At 39.7% G+C, this 18,942-nt stretch overlaps 1 protein-coding gene across 1 annotated transcript in view; it reads left to right on the top strand.

The window, feature by feature from the left end:
* Positions 1 to 18,942, top strand: part of SLC25A12 (solute carrier family 25 member 12) — a 98,159-nt gene that overhangs the window by 56,682 nt on the left and 22,535 nt on the right. The window contains exons 9-13 of the mRNA XM_062187798.1: positions 1,462 to 1,546; positions 10,963 to 11,044; positions 12,767 to 12,925; positions 16,063 to 16,115; positions 16,356 to 16,436. Of these exons, the coding sequence (XP_062043782.1) occupies positions 1,462 to 1,546; positions 10,963 to 11,044; positions 12,767 to 12,925; positions 16,063 to 16,115; positions 16,356 to 16,436 (460 nt within the window). The remainder of the gene's footprint in view (positions 1 to 1,461; positions 1,547 to 10,962; positions 11,045 to 12,766; positions 12,926 to 16,062; positions 16,116 to 16,355; positions 16,437 to 18,942) is intronic.

Raw genomic sequence — 18,942 nt, 5'->3', positions numbered from 1 at the left:
TTCTAAGTTTAAACCACCAAAAAGCTCATGGATGGCATTGAATTTGTAATGTCAGGGGCAGGTGTGAATTCCAGCAGTTAAGATGCTGATTGAGGTGCCCACATCCCCTATTGGGTTCAGATCCTGACTGTGGCTTTCTGCTGATGCAGACCCTGAGAGGTGGTAGTGATGGCTCATGGGTGGAGATTTTTTTTCTTTTTAATTTTAAAAATTTATTTATTTATTTGAAAGTCAGAGTTATAGAGAGAGGAAGGGGTGTCTTCCATCTTCTGGTTTCCTACCCAGATGGCCGCAACAGCCAAAGTTGGGCCAGGCTGAAGCCAGGAGCCATGAGCTTCGTCTGGGTCTCCCACATAGATGGCAGGGGCCCAAACTCTTGGACCATCCTCCACTGCTTTTCCCAGGCCATTAGTAGGGAGCTGGATCGGAAATGGAACAACTGGGACTTGAACTGCTGCTCATATGGGATGCCAGCTCCAGGATCTTTATCTATCCCAGAAATGGAAAACTGAGGGGTTGGAAAGAAGCCCATGGGCCTGGGACACAGAGAGCTCTGCTCTTGGCATCAGGCTTGGATTCAGGGTCCCAGTATTGCTGTTGCTACAAGGTTGACAAAAATACTTTTTTTTTTTTGGACAGGCAGAGTTAGACAGTGAGAGAGAGAGACAGAGAAAGAGAGAAAGGACTTTCCGTTGGTTCACTCCCCAAATGGCTGCTACGGCCGGTGCGCTGCATGGATCCGAAGCCAGGAGCCAGGTGCTTCCTCCTGGTCTCCCATGCGGGTGCAGGGGCCCAAGCACTTGGGCCGCCTCCACTGCCTTTCTGGGCCACAGCAGAGAGCTGGACTGGAAGAGGAGCAACCAGGACAGAACCGGCGCCCCAACCAGGACTAGAACTGGGGGTACTGGCGCCACCGGCGGAGGATTATCCTAGTGAGCCGCGGTGCCGGCCAAAAGTACTTCTTATAAGTAGATTTAAAGTGACCTTTAGCAGGTTCACGGAATGCACTTATTTGTGAGCAGATTTTTGGGAAACAGTAGTGCATTTCACATGGTTAAAAATTCAAAGGATTTGAAAGAAGGTAGTGTAAAAAAGACTCCCTCCTGCTGTTGCCCTCCCTTGACGGCAACTAGTATTTACTTTGGGGATACATTTAGTCTGTATGTATAATCAACATCTATGCTTCACTTCTAGCAAGAATTACTGTTATTCACTTTTAATATTTATCATAGCATCTTACTAAATTTGTCTACTCCACGTTGTTTCTCTGGAGTCTCTTGTTTTTTTGTTTGTGTAAACAGGGTCTAAAGCTTTTTTTCTCCCTAAAATGATCTCTGAAAAATAGGGAAATAATTTTAAACTATTGTTCTGGTTGTTTATGTTTTCCTTTTTAAGGAAAGACAGGTGTGAGGAATTTGTCAGTGTCTAACTCTTCTTTCTTTCCCATATTTTTGCCTGAAGGCGCTTGACTTTGGCAGATATCGAGAGAATAGCCCCACTGGCTGAGGGGGCCTTACCTTACAACCTGGCAGAACTTCAGAGACAGGTAGGAGTAGTCTCATAAATATAATCACTCCTAAAAATGCCAAAATGTATGTACATGATACAGCTAAACTTCCTGAACTCTAGGAAACCTGAAAACTGTTTCCCAGAGGAAGACTTTACATAGCTCAAAGATTATCTTTAAGAACTACTGTTGTATTATGAGAGTTAACTGTAAAGCTAGTCCTCAAACAGTTTTTGTGTTTGTGTGTGTGTGTGTGTGTAAATTGTTGAAATATTTACTTAGTATAGACTTGGTCTTCTGTGTACAAAGTTAATTGAAAGTGAATCTTAATGGAGAATGTGACTGGGAAGGGGAGAGGGAGGAAGTGGAGGGGTGGGAGTGTGGGTGGGATGGCAGGTATGGTAGGAAGAATAAGTATATGTCTAAAGTCGTACTTATGAAATTTGTATTCCTTAAAAATGAATTAAAAAAAAGAACTATTGTTACCTCCTCCCTCATAGAGTATTTTTGTGGGATAGCTTGGTTATTGTTTTTTTCTAGTTTAAGGTAAGAGAACAAACATACCTGAGTTTGACCTACTTCCTCTAGAATTTGTTTTCCTTTGATTGTCAGTTACATGTAAAGATTAAGTTTACTTTGTATCATTAAACCGATATTTATGGAGTTTTTAAAATACAAAACATTCCTCAAATGGAAAAAAACATTCACTGGGATTGTGCTTGTAGATTACAATAGGAAAAAAAGGAAAAGTAATTAATGAACCAGAAAGAGAACTTTGTTATTAATTTTTGCTATAATGTTAGTCTTTATTTATTATAATGTTAAGGATGATTGAAACAGTAGCTCTGAATCCCATAGAGTCAATACAGTCTCATTTCTGATTTTATAGATACTATCTGGGTAGGAAAATAACCCCATGAAATTACCTTTGAAGAGTGTGGAATGGGGAAGCCTCCCCTAAATATTTCTAAAATGCTCTTGACTCCTGCATTCTGTACAATAGCATGAATCAATGAATTTTATTTTGTAGCATTTGAAAGTTTGTAAGGAATTCAGGCTAGGACTAACAGCAACCAAACTAATAGAATACATTTTCTTTACTTTTCAATCTTGAAAAAGATTTCCTCAATTAACATATTTCAGATTTGTAAGGCATTTTAGGATAGCCGTGTAGACTGCAATTCTAGTGACTCAGTTTAAAAAATTCTTTATTCCATAGAATTACGGTAATGCTAACTATAACTATTCTCATGTTACTTCCAGAAGATACCCTGATTTCTCTTGTAATTTTTCCTATATTGCCAAACTAGGAATATGGTTGTCCCTGGATATTTGGGGGGAATTAGTTCCATGATCTTTGATGAATACCACAATCTGTAGATACTTCAGTATTTTATATAAAGTAGTATAGTATTTACATAAAACCTACCTACACCCTTTCGTATCCTTTAAATTATTGCTAGGTTACTTCAAATACCAAATACAAAGTAAATGCTGTGGAAGTCATTGTTATACTGTATTGCTTAGGGAATAATGACGTTAAAAGTATGTAAACATATTCAGTATGGGGACAATTTTTTCCCAGATTTTTTTTAAGGTTTATTTATTGGAAAGGCAGAATTTACAGGCGGTGGGGGAGTAGATCTCATATGCACTGGTTCACTCCCCAGATGGTTACAGTGGCCAGTGCTGGGCCAGAACAAAACCAGGAGACAAAAGCTTCTCCCCAGTCTCCCACGTAGGTGGCAGGGACTCAAGAACTTGGGCCATCTTCCACTGCTTTCCCAGATGCATTAGCAGGGAGCTGGATTGGTAGTGGAGCCTCTGGGACTCGAACCAATGCCCCTGTGGAATCCCAGTGTCACAGGTGACAGCTTTACTTGCCATGCCATGCCACAATGCCGGTCCCTCCCAGATGTTTTTGGTCTATAGTTGATTGTGTTCGCAGATTCAGAACTGATGAATACAGAGGGTTAACTGTAAATAATTATTATGTAGTGTGTGGAGTGTTTCCCTATAGGAATCCTTAAAACTTACATATAAAATAGGAAGAAGGACATGTCTTATCACCTCTGTTGGCAGAAGTTGAATGATAGGGGCCTGTGCTGTGACATACCGGATTAAGCTACTGTCTGCAGCACCGGCATACCACATGAGCACTGGTTCAAGTCCTGGCTGCTCCACTTCCAGTCCAGCTCCCTGCTAATGTGCCTGGAAAAGCAGCAGAGGATGGCCCAAGTCCTTGGGCCTTTGCACCCACATCGGAGACCTGCATGAAGCTCCTGTCTCCTGGCTTCAGCCTGGCCCAGCCTTAGCCAATGCAGCCATTTGAGGAGTGAACCAATGGATGGAAGATCTCTCTCCTCTCTCTGTCTCTCCCCCTCTCTTGCTCTAACTCTGTCTTTTAAATAAATAAATAATTTTTAAAAAAAGTTAAATGATACAGAATCTGTGAGTGCAGAAATAGAAGTTATGAAGGAGGCAGTAGTTAAGAGCTTGGATATTGATATGTAACATCTATCCATTCTGTTTCCTCATTTATTAAATAAGGACAATAATATCCATTGGATAGGATTAGCATAAGAATTACATGAGATAATATATTGGGCTTGCTACCTACTAAGAGTGCTATAAATATTAACTGCTGTTATTGTTGTGGTTGTTACTGTTATTGAATATGAGAATCCTGTGTGAGAAAACTCCAAGATGATCTCAGATGACTCTCATCTACTCCCATTAAGTGGAAGGGATAAGAAGTGAGGGATAATTACATTGTTGTATTTCTTTTAATTTATTACCTGAAACATTTTACTCATTTTTTTTGTTCTGCTGAAATTGTTTTGTGTTTTCTTAAATTAATTGATAATGGACATTTATCTAAGAGAAAACTCCTACCCCACACATACACAAAATTCTATTCCAGTGGGATGTTCCAAATATTAAAGATTATGAAAGAAAATAGATACGAGATTATATTTATGATCTGGGATAAGCAAAGATTTTGTGAAGAGGGTAAAAAACACTGTTAGAAAGATTAATGCAGTGAACTTTCTTAAATTCTAGAATTTTGTTCATCAGAATATACCAGAGAGGGTGAAAAGACAAACTACACTCTAGGGAAAGAAGGATATTTGTAATACATTTAAGTGACACAAGATTTGTATCCAATATGTAATGAAGTTCTACAAATTCAGAACCAAAAGGCAGACAGTCTAATTGAAAAATGGGTAAAATACCTAAGCCTTGTCCTTGGGCCTCTGCACCCACATTGGAGACGTGGAGGAAGCTCCAGGCTTCTGGCTTGGGAGGAGTCCAGCTCCTGCCCTTGCATCCATTTGGGGAGTGAACCAGTGGATGGAAGACCTCTCTTTCTCTCTCTGTGCCTATGCTTCTGTAACTCTGCCTTTCAAATTAAAAAATCTTTAAAAAAAGAAAAACTGATGGCATCACAACTTTGAAAATTATTTGTCAGGAGCAGCTACAATTAGAGATGCATACCTAGTTGTTCTCTTCTGGATGTGGACCCTAACAAGAATGAGTACATCTGTGCACTAAAAGATAGGCACGAGGATGTTTGTGGCAGCATTATTTGTAATAACAAGAAACTGGAAACAAGCTAACATACTTGTCACTGGTAGAATTGATAAGTATATTATAGTAGTTAGTATAGAAGCCACCTGCAGTGAGAAAAATGGAAATTTTAATTTGAAGTAAGTGAGTTAAGTAAAGGGAGATGGGTTGCAGGGAGAAGATGTGTACATATTGGAGCACGTAACAGTTTGGAGGGTAAAGCCAAGTGAAAGGCCAACTTGGGTGCTATAGGAGAATGGTAAGCCGACTTACTCTCCTTCTTTACCATAAGTTGCACAATTATTTTTTTAACTATCTGGGGGTAAATGATCTATGATGGACCTACTGGGGAATATATGTACTTTAAAAAGCAGAGTTTTGTTTCTGTAGAAAATTGTATCAAAGCTACAGGCTACTTCGTCAGAGAATTTTAGAAATATAAGCTAGGTTATATTCTGTTAAAATATTAGAATGATTTTTTTCAAAGATTTATTTATTTATTTGAAAGGCAGAGTTACAGAGAATGAGAGGCAGAGACAGAGAGAAAGATCTTCCATCTAGTTGTTCACTCCCCAAATGGCCACAATGGTCAGGACTGTGCCAGGCTGAAGCCAGGAGCCAGGAGTTTCCTCCCAGTCTCCCATGTGGGTGCAGGGACTTAAGGACTTGGGCCTTCTTCCATTGCTTTTCCCAGGCCATTACCTGGAAGCTGTATCAGAAGTGGAGCATTTGGGTCTCAAACTGGCACGCATATAGAATGCAAGCACTGTAGGCGATGGCTTTACCCACTATGCCACAGCACCAGCCCCTAGAATGACTTTTATATCTCACTTATCTATAGCATTCCTTAGACATAGAACTTAGTCTCTTTTGTGTATTTTGCATTCTTGTGGACCTTTTAATTTTTGATTCATGAATACACAGAGGAAAGCATTACAATCCATTTTCTAATTCATTTTATGAAAATTTTTATGTCACTTGTGTTACTTTTACCAAAAATGGGACTCTGTTCTCAAAAAGGAGAAAATTGTGTTTATATATTAGCTATCATTTGTCATTTACCTCACTTAAATTATTAAATTTTTAAGACTTATTGTTTGTTCTTGGCACATTGTAACTTTCCTCTTACAGAGAGAAAACTATTTATTGTTTATGTTTAAATAGAACATTTTTCCTCTCTCCTTTCTCCTATGCTTATGATAGCTGTGAGTTTAATCTGAATTTGTAGGGCCAAGAATATTGAATTCAAGTCTGAGAATATTAAAGTTATTAAAGTTACAGGTGTGATTTGCAGACAGAGGAATTTTGTTTTATTTTCCTTACCCTTAGTTTCCATTCCACTTTTACATTTTAGTTGATACAGAATGTGGTCTTTGTGGTTTTCTTTTTTTTTTTTCTCCTTTGTCCTTCAGTGCACAACATAAAAGACTTCATTCTTGTCTTTTTTTTCTACCTCTTAAGAGTATGTCATTTCAAAGTGGCAGTTCACTTTTTTGGATTGGTATGCTACATGAAGAAGCTTAGTTTGGGCAGGTTGCTTGAATTGTTACTGATATAAGCTTGTTCTATCTAATTCTCATTTTTGGATGAGGTCATTTAAAAAAAAAAGGAACTTCTGTTCAAATGAAGTGTTAATTCATTTCCTATAATAAACATATGCTTAGGAAGCAGGTTAAAAAACATTTTAGATTCTCAACTCATGTTTTGTTTTGAGAAACACTTAATTAACCTTGTTAAATATCAACTTTCATAATCATAACCTTAAAAGAAAGAGTGGCTTTTCCTCTGGCCCATTTGCTCACGGTAGGCGATCTTAGTGCTGAGTAGTTTCTTTCAGCGTAAATACTAAATATTCAGCTTGCAGTCATTAATAGTGATGATAGTCATAGTAGCATTCCACTTATGAATATTCATCATGTGAAATCCATAGCACTAATTACATTAATTTACATACCTGAATACAAGTGAACCATAAGATACACTGATAACTAGCCTTAAAGTAATCTTGGTAACCATATACATTGTACGTTTTTTTATAGATACTATTTAATAAAGGTAGAGGTGACATTTCTGTCAAAGGGCTTTTAGGTATTTATAGTTCAACATGTTTTTAGCTAAGAATTAAATCTCAGTATAATCCTTCAGTTTTTATAGGATTTTGTAGGACTTACCAACATTATTTAAGGAAGAGTAGAAAAAAAAGTATGTGGTTGAACACAAAAGGACAAACCTTTTATATAAATAAGGGAATTAGTGGTTATTTGATATTTATTTGGGATAAGCCTTTTTATTCTGAGTTTTAATTCAACATATTCTTTTGAGAAAATACGTGATTGAAAGTAATCCATGATCTATGAGAATGAGGTTTCTTTTCATCCAATTTTGTGATTGAGAAATTCCAGTTTTGGGAAAAAAGTTTTATGTGCATGTTTTAAGAAGTTAAAAACATATGCTACCTGTTTAATCAGTAACATAACAGCTATCTTGATTTTAAAAGATTTTAAAATTTAAGCCCGAATGCCTGTCTTTGTTTAAGTTTGTTGTAACAAATTACCAGACTAGGTAGTTTAGACAACACTTATTTCTCCAGCTGTGGGACTGAGAAGTTCAACATGAAGGCACCAGTCGATGCAGTTCCAGTTAAAGAGCTATTTTTGTTTTGCAGATAACAGTGTTCTCATTATATCCTCCATAGGAGAGAGGGAGAGGGAGAGAGAGGAATAGACTGATCATCTTTCTTGGGTGTCTTTTTATACAGCATTAATCCTAACATGAGGGCTCTTCTCTCATGACCTAAAACACATTGGTGATCAGATAAAGGTTTCAGCAGGTGACTGATTCTTAGGGGACGCAGCGTTCACCTGATAGCAATGCCATAAGTTGAATTCATAAAGTATGATGTTAATTATCATCATTACCTTGAAGGAATAGATTGTGTTTATATTTTCTGTTGTTTTCTTTGAAGCAAAGTACAGGAGTTAACTGGTGAGCCTCACTGTACCAGCAGATTGTTCAATATTTTAAGAATCAAAGCGGGGCCAGTGCTGTGGCATAGTGAGTAAAGCCGCCGCCTGCAGTGCTGGCATCCCACATGGGCACCAGTTCAAGACCTGGCTGTTCCACTTCTGATCCAGCTCTCTGCTATGGCCTGGGAAAGCAGAAGAAGGCCCACATGCTTGGACCCCTGCATCGGCGTGGGAGACCCAGAAGAAGCTTCTGACCTCCTGGGTCCGCCCAGCTCCTCCTGTTGCAGCCATTTGGGGAGAACCAGTAGATGGAGGATCTTTGTCTCTCTCTCTTCCTCTGCCTCACTGTAACTCTGCCTTTCAAATAAATCTTTAAAAAAAAAAAAAAACTGAAGCATGTTCAGTCAGTAAAATACCAAAATGATTTTTTGCAGTGATTAAATAAAAAAGCTTATTTTAAATTTTTTTATCACATTACTTTATCATTTTTGGATACACTTAAAATGTGTGTTATGGGCCGGCGCCTTGGCTCACTAGGCTAATCCTCTGCCTGCGGTGCCGGCACCCCAGGTTCTAGTCCCGGTTGGGGTGCTGGATTCTGTCCCCGTTGTTCCTTTTCCAGTCCAGCTCTCTGCTGTGGCCTGGGAAGGCAGTGGAGGATGGGCCCTGCACTCGCATGGGAGACCAGGAAGAAGCACCTGGCTTCTGGCTCCGGATCGGCGCCGCCGGCTGTGACGGCCATTTAAGGGGTAAACCAATGGAAGGAAGACCTTTCTCTCTGTCTGTCTGTCTGTCTCTCTCTCTCTCTCTCACTGTCTAACTCTGCCTGTCAAAAAAAAATTGTGTGTTATGTATAATTTTATAATATATTTATGTATATTGAGTTAATGTAGATGAAGAATACCTGAGCTGTCTGTTATGTTTCTTTTAAAGCTAATTTTAAGTTTCCTTTAAAAAGCAAGTATTTTGTTCCTTCATTTTAGACTGCTTATGTAGTCTAGCAGATATTTTCTTTTTTTAAAAATTTATTTGAAAGGCAGAGTTACAGACAAGCAGAGAGAGAGAAAGAGAGAGGTCCTCCATCTTCTGGTTCACTCCCCAAATGGCCGAATTGGCTGGAGCTGGGCTGATTTGAAGCTAGGATCCAGGAGCTTCCTCATGTCTCCCATGTGGGTGCTGGAGCCCAAGGACTTGTCTCATCTTCTGCTGCTCTCCCAGGCCATAGCAGAGAGCTGGATCAGAAGAGGAGCATCCAGGACTCAAACCTGCAGCCAGGTGGGATGCTGGCGCTGCAGGCTGTGGCTTTACCTCCTGTGCAACAGTGCCCCCTGTTATTTTAAAGATTTATTTTATTTGAAAGTAATAGTTACACAAGGCAAGAAGGAGGGAGGGAGGGAGAGGGGATGGGAAATCTTCTATTTGCTGGTTCACTCCTCAAATGACCACAACAGCCCGAGTGGGCCATTTCAAAGGCAGGAGCCTGGAGCTTCTTCTGGATTTCCCATGTGGGTGGAGGGACCCAAGCACTTGGGCCATCCTCTGCCGCTTTCCCAGGCACATTAGCAGGGAGCTAGATAGGAAGTAAAGCAGCTGGGACTCAAATGCATGCCCATATGGGACGTCTGCATTGCAGGCAGCAGCTTTTCCAGCTATGTCTCACAGCTGGTCCCAAATATTTTCTTTTTTTTTTAAGATTTATTTTATTTATTTGAAAGTCAGAGTTACATAGAGAGAGAAGAGGCAGAGAGAGAGAGGACTTCCATCTACTAGTTCACTCCCCAGTTGGCCAAAACGGTTGGAGCTGTGCCGATCTGAAGCCAGGAGACAGGAGCTTCTTCTGGGTCTTCCTACATGGGTGCAGGGGCCCAAGGACTTGGACCATCTACTGCTTTCTCAGGCCACAGCAGAGAGCTGATTCAGAAGTGGAGCAGCTGGCGCCCATATGGGATGCTGGCACTGCAGGCTTTACCTGATACACCATGTCACTGGTCCCGAGATATTTTCTTTCTTTCTTCTTTTTCTTCTTCTTCTTCTTCTTCTTCTTCTTTTTTTTTAATTTGACAGAGTTATAGACAGTGAGAGAGAGATAGACAGAAAGGTCTTTCTTCCGTTGGTTCACTCCCCAAATGGCTGCCACAGCTGGCGCTGTGCCATTCCGAAGCCAGGAGCCAGGTACTTCTTCCTGGTATCCCATACAGGTGCAGGGGCCCAAGCACTTGGGCCATCGTCCACTGCCTTCCCGGGCCACAGCAGAGAGCTGGACTGGAATAGGAGCAACCGAGACTAGAACCTGGAGCCCATGAGATATTTTCAAAATCAAAATATCAAAGAACAAAACTGACCCACGTGTATACACAAATTATTTCAGGTCCTTTTGTTATGTTTGGAATACCTGTGAAATAACATTCTGAATCACTGTAGGATGTTTCTTTTTGTCTAATTTGACCATTTGTCACAGATTTTATGTTAGAATTATGGATATGGCTAGGACAGTGGTTATTAGAAAGATGATCAGTATTCTCTGATTTGGAAATAAAGACAGTTGAGAAAGATTTTCAAAGTTTAAGTCAAAGGAGAAATGGTTTTATACCTGAAATGTTTGTTTTCCTAAAAACTCACTTCTGTAGAATAATAGTGTATTCTCAAATAGTAGTAGATAATGAAGCATTAATATATGCTTGTGAAAATAGTAGGGGAAAGATACTGCATACTTGGCCGAATATGGTTTTTGAATGCTAACGATAGAGGTATCTATTTGGAAACATATTGCTTCCATTTTTAGCTACAGGACTATCATATCTCATTAACAATATCATTTTAGGTTTTGTGTTTCCTTCCAGGAACATAGGCGAATGGTAGGTTTTTTCCTTTTCTGTATGCTTTCTCAAAATGATTGTCATATTTTCTTCTTCCCTTCAGCAATCTGCTGGGTTAGGCAGGCCCATCTGGCTGCAGATTGCTGAGTCTGCTTACAGATTCACTCTGGGCTCAGTTGCTGGAGGTGAGTGACATGTCTCTGTGCTGTTTCAGGCTTGTGCCACGTAATAATATCTCACTAGAGCAGGACAGATCAGCCAAGGTGCAGTGCATTGTCCCTGCGGGTCACTACTGTGAGGTTTTCTGAGGTGTTCTTTATTGTTACCTGTGATCAGAGGACTTGTCATAGCATGGCTGAGGCCCCTCTGGCTCCAGGCTGTCTTCAGGACAAAACCTCTAATGATCTCAAAGTCTGAGAGGCAGTGCTGCACTCCCCTTACTTATATCCATTAAAGCCCATATGAAAAAGTGGAGAATAAGACTGTTTACAGGGTCGAGCGTGGGGGAAGGAAGGAAATGAAGATTTGGGACATCAATCTTAGGACCTCATGAAATAAAACAACCTCCGAGTGATTCACCTTTGCTCTTCTACTTGATTTTTTTCATCTCCCTTTTCACTGGTTCAGAATAGCTAGACTTGGAGTTATTTGTTACAAGGAACCTCTCTTCCCCTGCCGGTTCCCAGCCAAAATTTGAAAGACTGTTTTTGCTTAAATACTCTACATAGAAAAATGTATAAAATCTGAAGTTGCTTTGTTGAGAAGAACTAGCAGGTGTGATTATAATGCTTACAATTTTTCAAAACAAGCCTGAACTGATGAGACTGATACTTCCATTGTTTTCAGTCTCAATTTGAGAAGTTGCAAGGCATGGTGTGGTTTTCAACAGTCAAAGAATATGTTAGCTTATCTAATAAAATTTTTAGTCCCTGAGACATCCAGAAGTATGGGCTTATTTTTTTAACCTAATTGTATAAATAGGAATAGGATCATGTTGAAATTTGTTTCCAGTGTTACAATTGTGACCAAGATTAATTTAGCAAAAAGATTTTTTAAACTAAAATTTAAGATTTCAGCAACCTAGTGTACATTTACTTGTATAGGCATTTTAAGAAGTGACTGGCATAATATTTAGTTAGGCATTTAGTGGAAAACATAAAAGTTAATATGTAGCAGTTTAATGTTGTCATTTTGGAAAATCAAGTGGTGGTTGTGGCTTGATAATCCACTCTCTAATTTATAAACCTAAGATACCAAAGAACATTCTTTTGTTTTTGTTTTTGTTTTTTTTGTTTTGTTTTCCTTTCTTTTTTTTCTTTTTCTTTTCTTTTTTTTTTTTTTTTTTTGACAGGCAGAGTGGACAGTGAGAGAGAGAGACAGAGAGAAAGGTCTTCCTTTGCCGTTGGTTCACCCTCCAATGGCCGCCACGGCTGGCACGCTGCGGCCAGCGCACCGCGCTGATCCAAAGCCAGGAGCCAGGTGCTTCTCCTGGTCTCCCATGGGGTGTAGGGCCCAAGCATTTGAGCCATCCTCCACTGCACTCCCTGGCCACGGCAGAGAGCTGGCCTGGAAGAGGGGCAACCAGGACAGAATCCGGCGCCCCGACCGGGACTAGAACCCAGTGTGCCAGCGCCGCAAGGTGGAGGATTAGCCCATTGAGCCGCAGCGCCGGCCCAAAGAACATTCTTAACAGTTGTTTTCTGAAGCAGCTGTATTTTTATACGTCCCAGTGGTTACTTAGCCTGGATGACTCAGCTGTGTATTAGAAGAGAAAAAATAAAGTGTCTTGTGAGATTTGATGCTCTGTTTTATGTATTTTATCATCCTTTGCGATAAGATTTATTGTCTTTATGGACTTTCCATTTAATTACATTCTTTTTTAAGCCTAAAAATTGTTCTGCTTGTAGCTGTGGGAGCCACTGCAGTATATCCAATAGACCTGGTAAAGACCCGAATGCAAAACCAGCGTGGCACTGGCTCTGTTGTGGGGGAGCTGATGTACAAAAACAGTTTTGACTGTTTTAAGAAAGTCTTGCGTTACGAGGGCTTCTTTGGACTCTACCGGGGTGAGTAAGAAATCTCAGCTGCTGAGGTTACTGATTTTATCTCATCAGTAGAAGACTTTCCACGCATTAACTATGGAAATCAGTATGTAGCATGCCCAGCCAGACTACGGCTGTTTGTATTTTCTCTTTGCTCATTTCTCTTTCGCACATTCTTTCTGGTGATCAGCAGTATTAGTCTGCAAACAAGGTCTCCAATTCTTCCTGCAATTTATATTTCTTGGCATTCAAATCTTCTGTTATCTGAATATGGGTCTATGGTCACCATGCTGTTACAAACCAAGGTACATGTCTGCAGGTGAAGTACAGGGTGACAGCTAAGAAATACAGAGCCTCTTTTCTCAGAGAGTTAGAGAGGAGACATGTACCTCTTTGTGAGATAGAAGCTAGGCTGCCACCGAAAGGTGAGTTTACCCTCTGTACACTTGTTTCAGCTGAAAGAAATGTCACATTTTTTGTCTCATCTAAGGAGACCATTTATAAATTTTTCCCAGTGAGTCACTGGGTGAAGGAAGGAGGGAAGGAAAGAAGAAAGGGAGGGAGGAAAAAAAAAACCATTGGGCGCCAAGTCTCAGTTTTCTTCCTGTCTTCCCCATAGCTCAGAGACAGAGTCAAAGTAGACAGATTTTTCTCTTGCAGGAAAAGTTACCACAAACTCTGGACCGAGCAGTGCTGTTGGCCTCAGAGGCAGCAACTCTGTGCAGAATTCTCTACCCTGCCCCACCCCCCCTCCCCCTAACCCTGCGGGCTTTGTAGGAACTTGTTCTCTTTGGAGAGGGAATGACTTTCATGTATGTGTTTTCACATTAGAATTTCGGGTTTCCTTTTGGAGGGAGATTAATTTTTTAATCCCTCTGGGCGCCACTTGGAATTCTTTGAAAATACTCTCTACATGCTCAGGTCCAAGGCATTTATGTAATTTACTGTACTTGTTTGTTTGCACACACAGGATCATTAATCCCTAGCTCATTTTGAGCCCTGTTGAACTGCTGGCCTTAGAATCTCTTCCTAGGAAAAAATGACTGGGCCTGAACAAAGCTTGGTGCTTATGGATAGGAGAAAAAAACACCTGTGGTTAGCATTATGTATGGTATTCAAATGAAAACTATAACTGATAGACTTAAATTTGAAGGAAAGGGTCGTGAGAATGTTTGCTTTTCCCAGTATATGTAGAATTAGATAAGAAAATCATTCTGAGGTCAAAGTAGAATCAGATACCCTGCTCCTAAGAATGAAATGTAATTACTTTTCCTCAAACATTCGAAGCCCTGTGTTCTGTAAATTCTAGCTGTACAGCCCGTCTATGATGGGAAGAGGTACGCATTGTCCAGAATGTGGATCTACCCATATATATGCTTATTTTAAACTGATTAAGGCTTGTATATATAGATTGTGTTTAATGGGGAGACAATATTGAACAATACTAGGTTTTCTTTTTTCTTTGGTACTCCCATCTTTTTTGAAAAATGATCACTTTTCTCCTCCTTCGTATACTTTCAAACTGTAAAGAGAATGTCCACTATTCGACAAAATCTAGATGTACAAATATAGGACATAATTTAGCCTTCCTAGTGGTTAGCTGTTTACAGAAGATTTCACTTGATAGAGATGTCATATCAATTAAATGAGTGCAATATAGCCAGTAGGGGAGGGCATTGTTGGCTTTATTCAGGATATGAGCTGATAAAATCAGTCATTGCAATGAGGGACTTTTGTATTAGGGAGAAGATTGTAGGAGTCCTGTTTATGAGCTCTGTGATTATTGAGGTTGTCATATATTGCTTAGAACTGGTCCATTATTCTGTCACATGATTGACAAAATTGTTGACAGATTAGGTAAATTTCTTTGCAGGCAACAATGATAAAATGACACAAATCAGTACTTTATTAAAATTCCATGAGCCTTATTGAGGGAAGTTGTAAAACAAATACACATGCTGACATGGCTGTATGGGAGTTAGATTAAAAGTAATAGAGCCTGGTAATCATGAGGGTTAGAAAGTTAAGACTGCCATCTGCTGATTTATTCTTTTAAATCAGTCTGCTACCAATGAAAGGTGTACACGGATTTGTGTTTGTCATTGATAATTCAGTTTGACTGACAGTAGCCTGTATATATGATTACCTGTTGGCTCTCAACTCATGGAAAATCATTCAGCAGTGTCCTCAAAGTAGACTTAAGATCAGCAGAGAGCTTGCACCCAAACACATATGTAACTGCCCCTTGGCTGGTTGATTTAAAGGATATAAAACGTTTATTGTTATCATCTTTAAAAATGTATGCAAAAAATGTGTGCTAACAATTTGGATAAGCTGTGTGCTTTCAGAAAGTTGAGCCCTATGAATATCTGCAGATGTTGAATTGTTTATATATTTTTCATTTCCAGTTTACAGGCAGCCTAGGGAATTTAACTTTCTAAGAATAATAATTTCCTTTGAGGGGATTCTTTTTAAATGTCTTGAGTTTGACATATATATTAGTAAATAAGAATACAATAGGCATGTGTTTTGCTTATGGAAGATGCTCATTAAATGATACTGAAAACTGTATTTTTCTTTACAGTTTTGGCTTCCTTTTAAATAAATGAACACTGGATTCTGGGTTTCTCTGAAAAGAAAATTATGGGAGTTGGCATTGTAATAACCAAGCCACTGAATGCTATTATGATGGTAGTGTCATTTGTGGCAAGACAGGGATATGTGTGAGAGCACACTTCAGAGCTTTTCCACATATGCAGCATTAACTTCTCTGAAATGCCTGTTTATGTGTGTGTGTGGTTGGTTGTAACTAGGGCAGAAGTTTGCTTCCATTCCTGGAGTAGGGGAGATCCTCCTCCTTTTAGGGAGGAATGGATCACTAGGCTTTAAAGGCAGTGTGCTTGAAGAGAGTGTATAGCCTCAAGAAAAGATGACATTATCCTTGACCAGTAAATAAATAATCAATCAATCTATCTATCTATCTATAGAAAAGAGGGGGAGAGAAAGATGGGGAATTTTTAGGATAATCATTTTTTTCCCATTTTAATGTAAACCCTAAAATGTTTGATGGGTAAATAATGTGGAGCAAGCATTTCCTTATTGGGCTTGTGTATTTATTTGTAGTACATCTATATTGCTTATGACTTTTCTCCTTTACCTAGGCCTGATACCACAACTAATAGGGGTTGCTCCAGAAAAGGCCATTAAATTGACTGTAAGTTTCTTTCTCACTGAAATTATATCATTTGTTTAGTTTACTATTAAGCCAAAAATTAAAATTAATTCTGCTGGAACTGGCACATTATTAAAAGGCATTTATAAATTTTTAAATTTATATAGACATTAACATAATTTTTAAATTTATCATGAGACAAATATTTTCCTGATGTGGAAAAGCAACAGTGTGCCAGTGAAGGAAATGATTGGAGTTAACTGATATTATTTTCCTAATTAGGTTAACGACTTTGTGCGAGACAAATTTACCAGAAAAGATGGCTCCATTCCACTTCCAGCAGAAGTTCTTGCTGGGGGTTGTGTAAGTATTAATTCTAGGTGTTTCCTATGGCAACTATGTTTTCCCTTAACCTTTTCCCACATTATGTAGGATGGACATTTGACTTGAACTCAAGGGATTCTAAGCAGGTTTTCACAGCATTCATATAGAATGATTTTTAAATTTTATTGTGTGATCAAAACTGGTTTGAAACAAAAAAGAAGTAGTACTTTCACTCTTACAAGTTCCTGAAATGATCCTAATTTTTATTCTTAAGTATCACAGAAAATACAGTGGAAAGTAGACTTACCATACATTTATATAGACTGAAACTTTAAAGTTAAGTGTGAGATAGTTGATTAGTTGGGCCGTTGTGTTTTAGGTGTGGGATTGGGAATGTCATTGTAGGATAATTTTAATTTTAATTTCCTTTTTTTAGGGGCCAGGGAGTGTGACAAACAGCTATAACTATATTGCAGCTATTGACAAAGATTCTGAAGCTATAGAATCAGATTATATTTATTTAACATACAAAAGATTTCTGTCTTTAAAGTGTAAGCGTGACCTTTCCTTCAGATCAATTCTTAAATCCAAATTTGCAACTCAGCTAATTTTATTTGTGGGTATTTGTCTCACATCTGATAGCACATGATCCATTTAAGTCGTATTTAGGTTTTTTTGCTCCTGAAAACATCAATAAATTCCAGTTGAACTGGCTGACAGTGTTGGTTCAAACCTCCTCAGTTGCTTGTAGAACCTGAGGTAATGAGGTCGATGACCTTCAGAGCTTTTCATTTAGAGAATACGCCCCGGAGGCCAGTGAGAGAAGCTGCACCAGATTCTTGATGAGATTTGTCAGGGTGGCACATACCTGAGTTCTCACCTTTCCGAAACCCAAGTTCTTATGGAAAGCGTGGACGGGCGTGTGAATGGGTATGTAGATTTGCACATATGCCTTCATGCACATCCCAGTGTATTCTCAGGAAGGAAGGCTCTTTGGCTGAATTTTCTTTTTTATGAAAAGGCAAACAGTGGGTAGAATGAGACTTTTCTTTAGGTGGATCACAAAAAATATACTTTCTCCTCTTGTTTTATCCTGGTTTAATGTTGAAGTTGTTTCTTATCTAGAGAGAAACTTTGTAAATCATATTCTTTTTTAAAATTTATTTTATTTATTTGAAAGGCAGAGTTACAGAGAGGCAGAGGCAGAGAGAGGTTTTCCATCTGCTTGTTCACTCCCCAGATGATCGCAATGGCTGGAGCCGTGCCGATCTGAAGCCAGGAGCCAGGAGCTTCTTCCTGGTCTCTCACGCGGGTGCAAAGGCCCAAGGACTTGGGCCAACTTCTGCTGTTTTCCCAGGCCATAGCAGAGAGCTGAATTGGAAGTGGAACAGCCAGGACTCGAACCGGCGCCCATGTGGGATGCCGGCACTGCAGGCAGTGGCTTTACCTGCTGTGCCACTGCACCGGCCCCACAAATCATATTCTTTTTCTGAGATTTTAGTTTTCATTTGGTAAAGGAACTTCCTGATTCATCATGTGCATACCTTAGCCAAAAATCTAAGTCATGCCCTTTCTGTGCCATGTAGCTAGTTATTCCTGTTTCCATTTGTAAATCCAGAGGTTTTTGGCCACGAAACTGATCTGTCCCTATGTCTAACATGTGACTAAGTGGTTAAACCATAATCAGATATTTGATTCTTCTGTTTTTCTTGAGTGTAGACCTCATTTGAATGGTTTACAGGTTTGAATGATAAGAATTTCTATTGAAGTATGGAGTTCCTTGATGATTGTGCTGACACTCTGTGTCTCTTTCTAAATCATGACTAATTTTGGAAACTTTGATGGATTATCTAGTTAATTTTTTTTTAAATATTATTTATTTATTTATTTGAAAGGTGGAGTTGGGGTCGGTGCTGTGGCATAGTGGGTAAAGCCACCACCTGTAGTGCTGGCATCCCATATGGACACCAGTTCAAGTCCCTGCTGCTCCACTTCCGATCCAGCTCTCTGCTATGGCCTGGGAAAGCAGTGGAACATGGGCCAAGTGCTTGGGCCCCTGTACCCATGTGGGAGACCCGGAAGAACTCCTAGCTCCTGTTTCCTGGCTTCAGATCGGCACAGCTCCAGCCATTGCGGCCTTCTGGGGAGTGAACCAGTGGATGGAAGACCTCTCTCTCTGCCTCTCCTCTCTCTGTAACTCTGACTTTCAAATAAATAAATAAATCTTTTTAAAAAATAAAAGAAAGGCAGAGTTACAGAGAGAGATAGGGAAATATAAAGCTCTTCCATCCTCTGGTTCACTCCCCAAATGGCTGCAATGGCCAGGCCTGGACCAGAAGTTTCATCCAGGTCTCCCATCTGGGTGGCAGGGGCCCAAGCACTTGGACCATCTTTCCCTGTATTTCCCAGGAGCTGGGTCGCAAGCTGAGCAGCTGAGACTGGAACTTGTGCCCATATGGGATGCCTGCATTTCAGGCGACGGCTTAACCTACACCACAGCACGAGCCCCAGTTGGAAATTGATAGCATGAAAAATAGATTGGGCT

Source organism: Lepus europaeus, chromosome 1, assembly GCF_033115175.1.
Source record: "Lepus europaeus isolate LE1 chromosome 1, mLepTim1.pri, whole genome shotgun sequence".
Classification (NCBI taxonomy): Eukaryota; Metazoa; Chordata; class Mammalia; order Lagomorpha; family Leporidae; genus Lepus; species Lepus europaeus.
The sequence above is the reverse complement of the archived record's forward strand: the minus strand, read 5'-3'. Positions and strand labels throughout refer to the sequence as shown.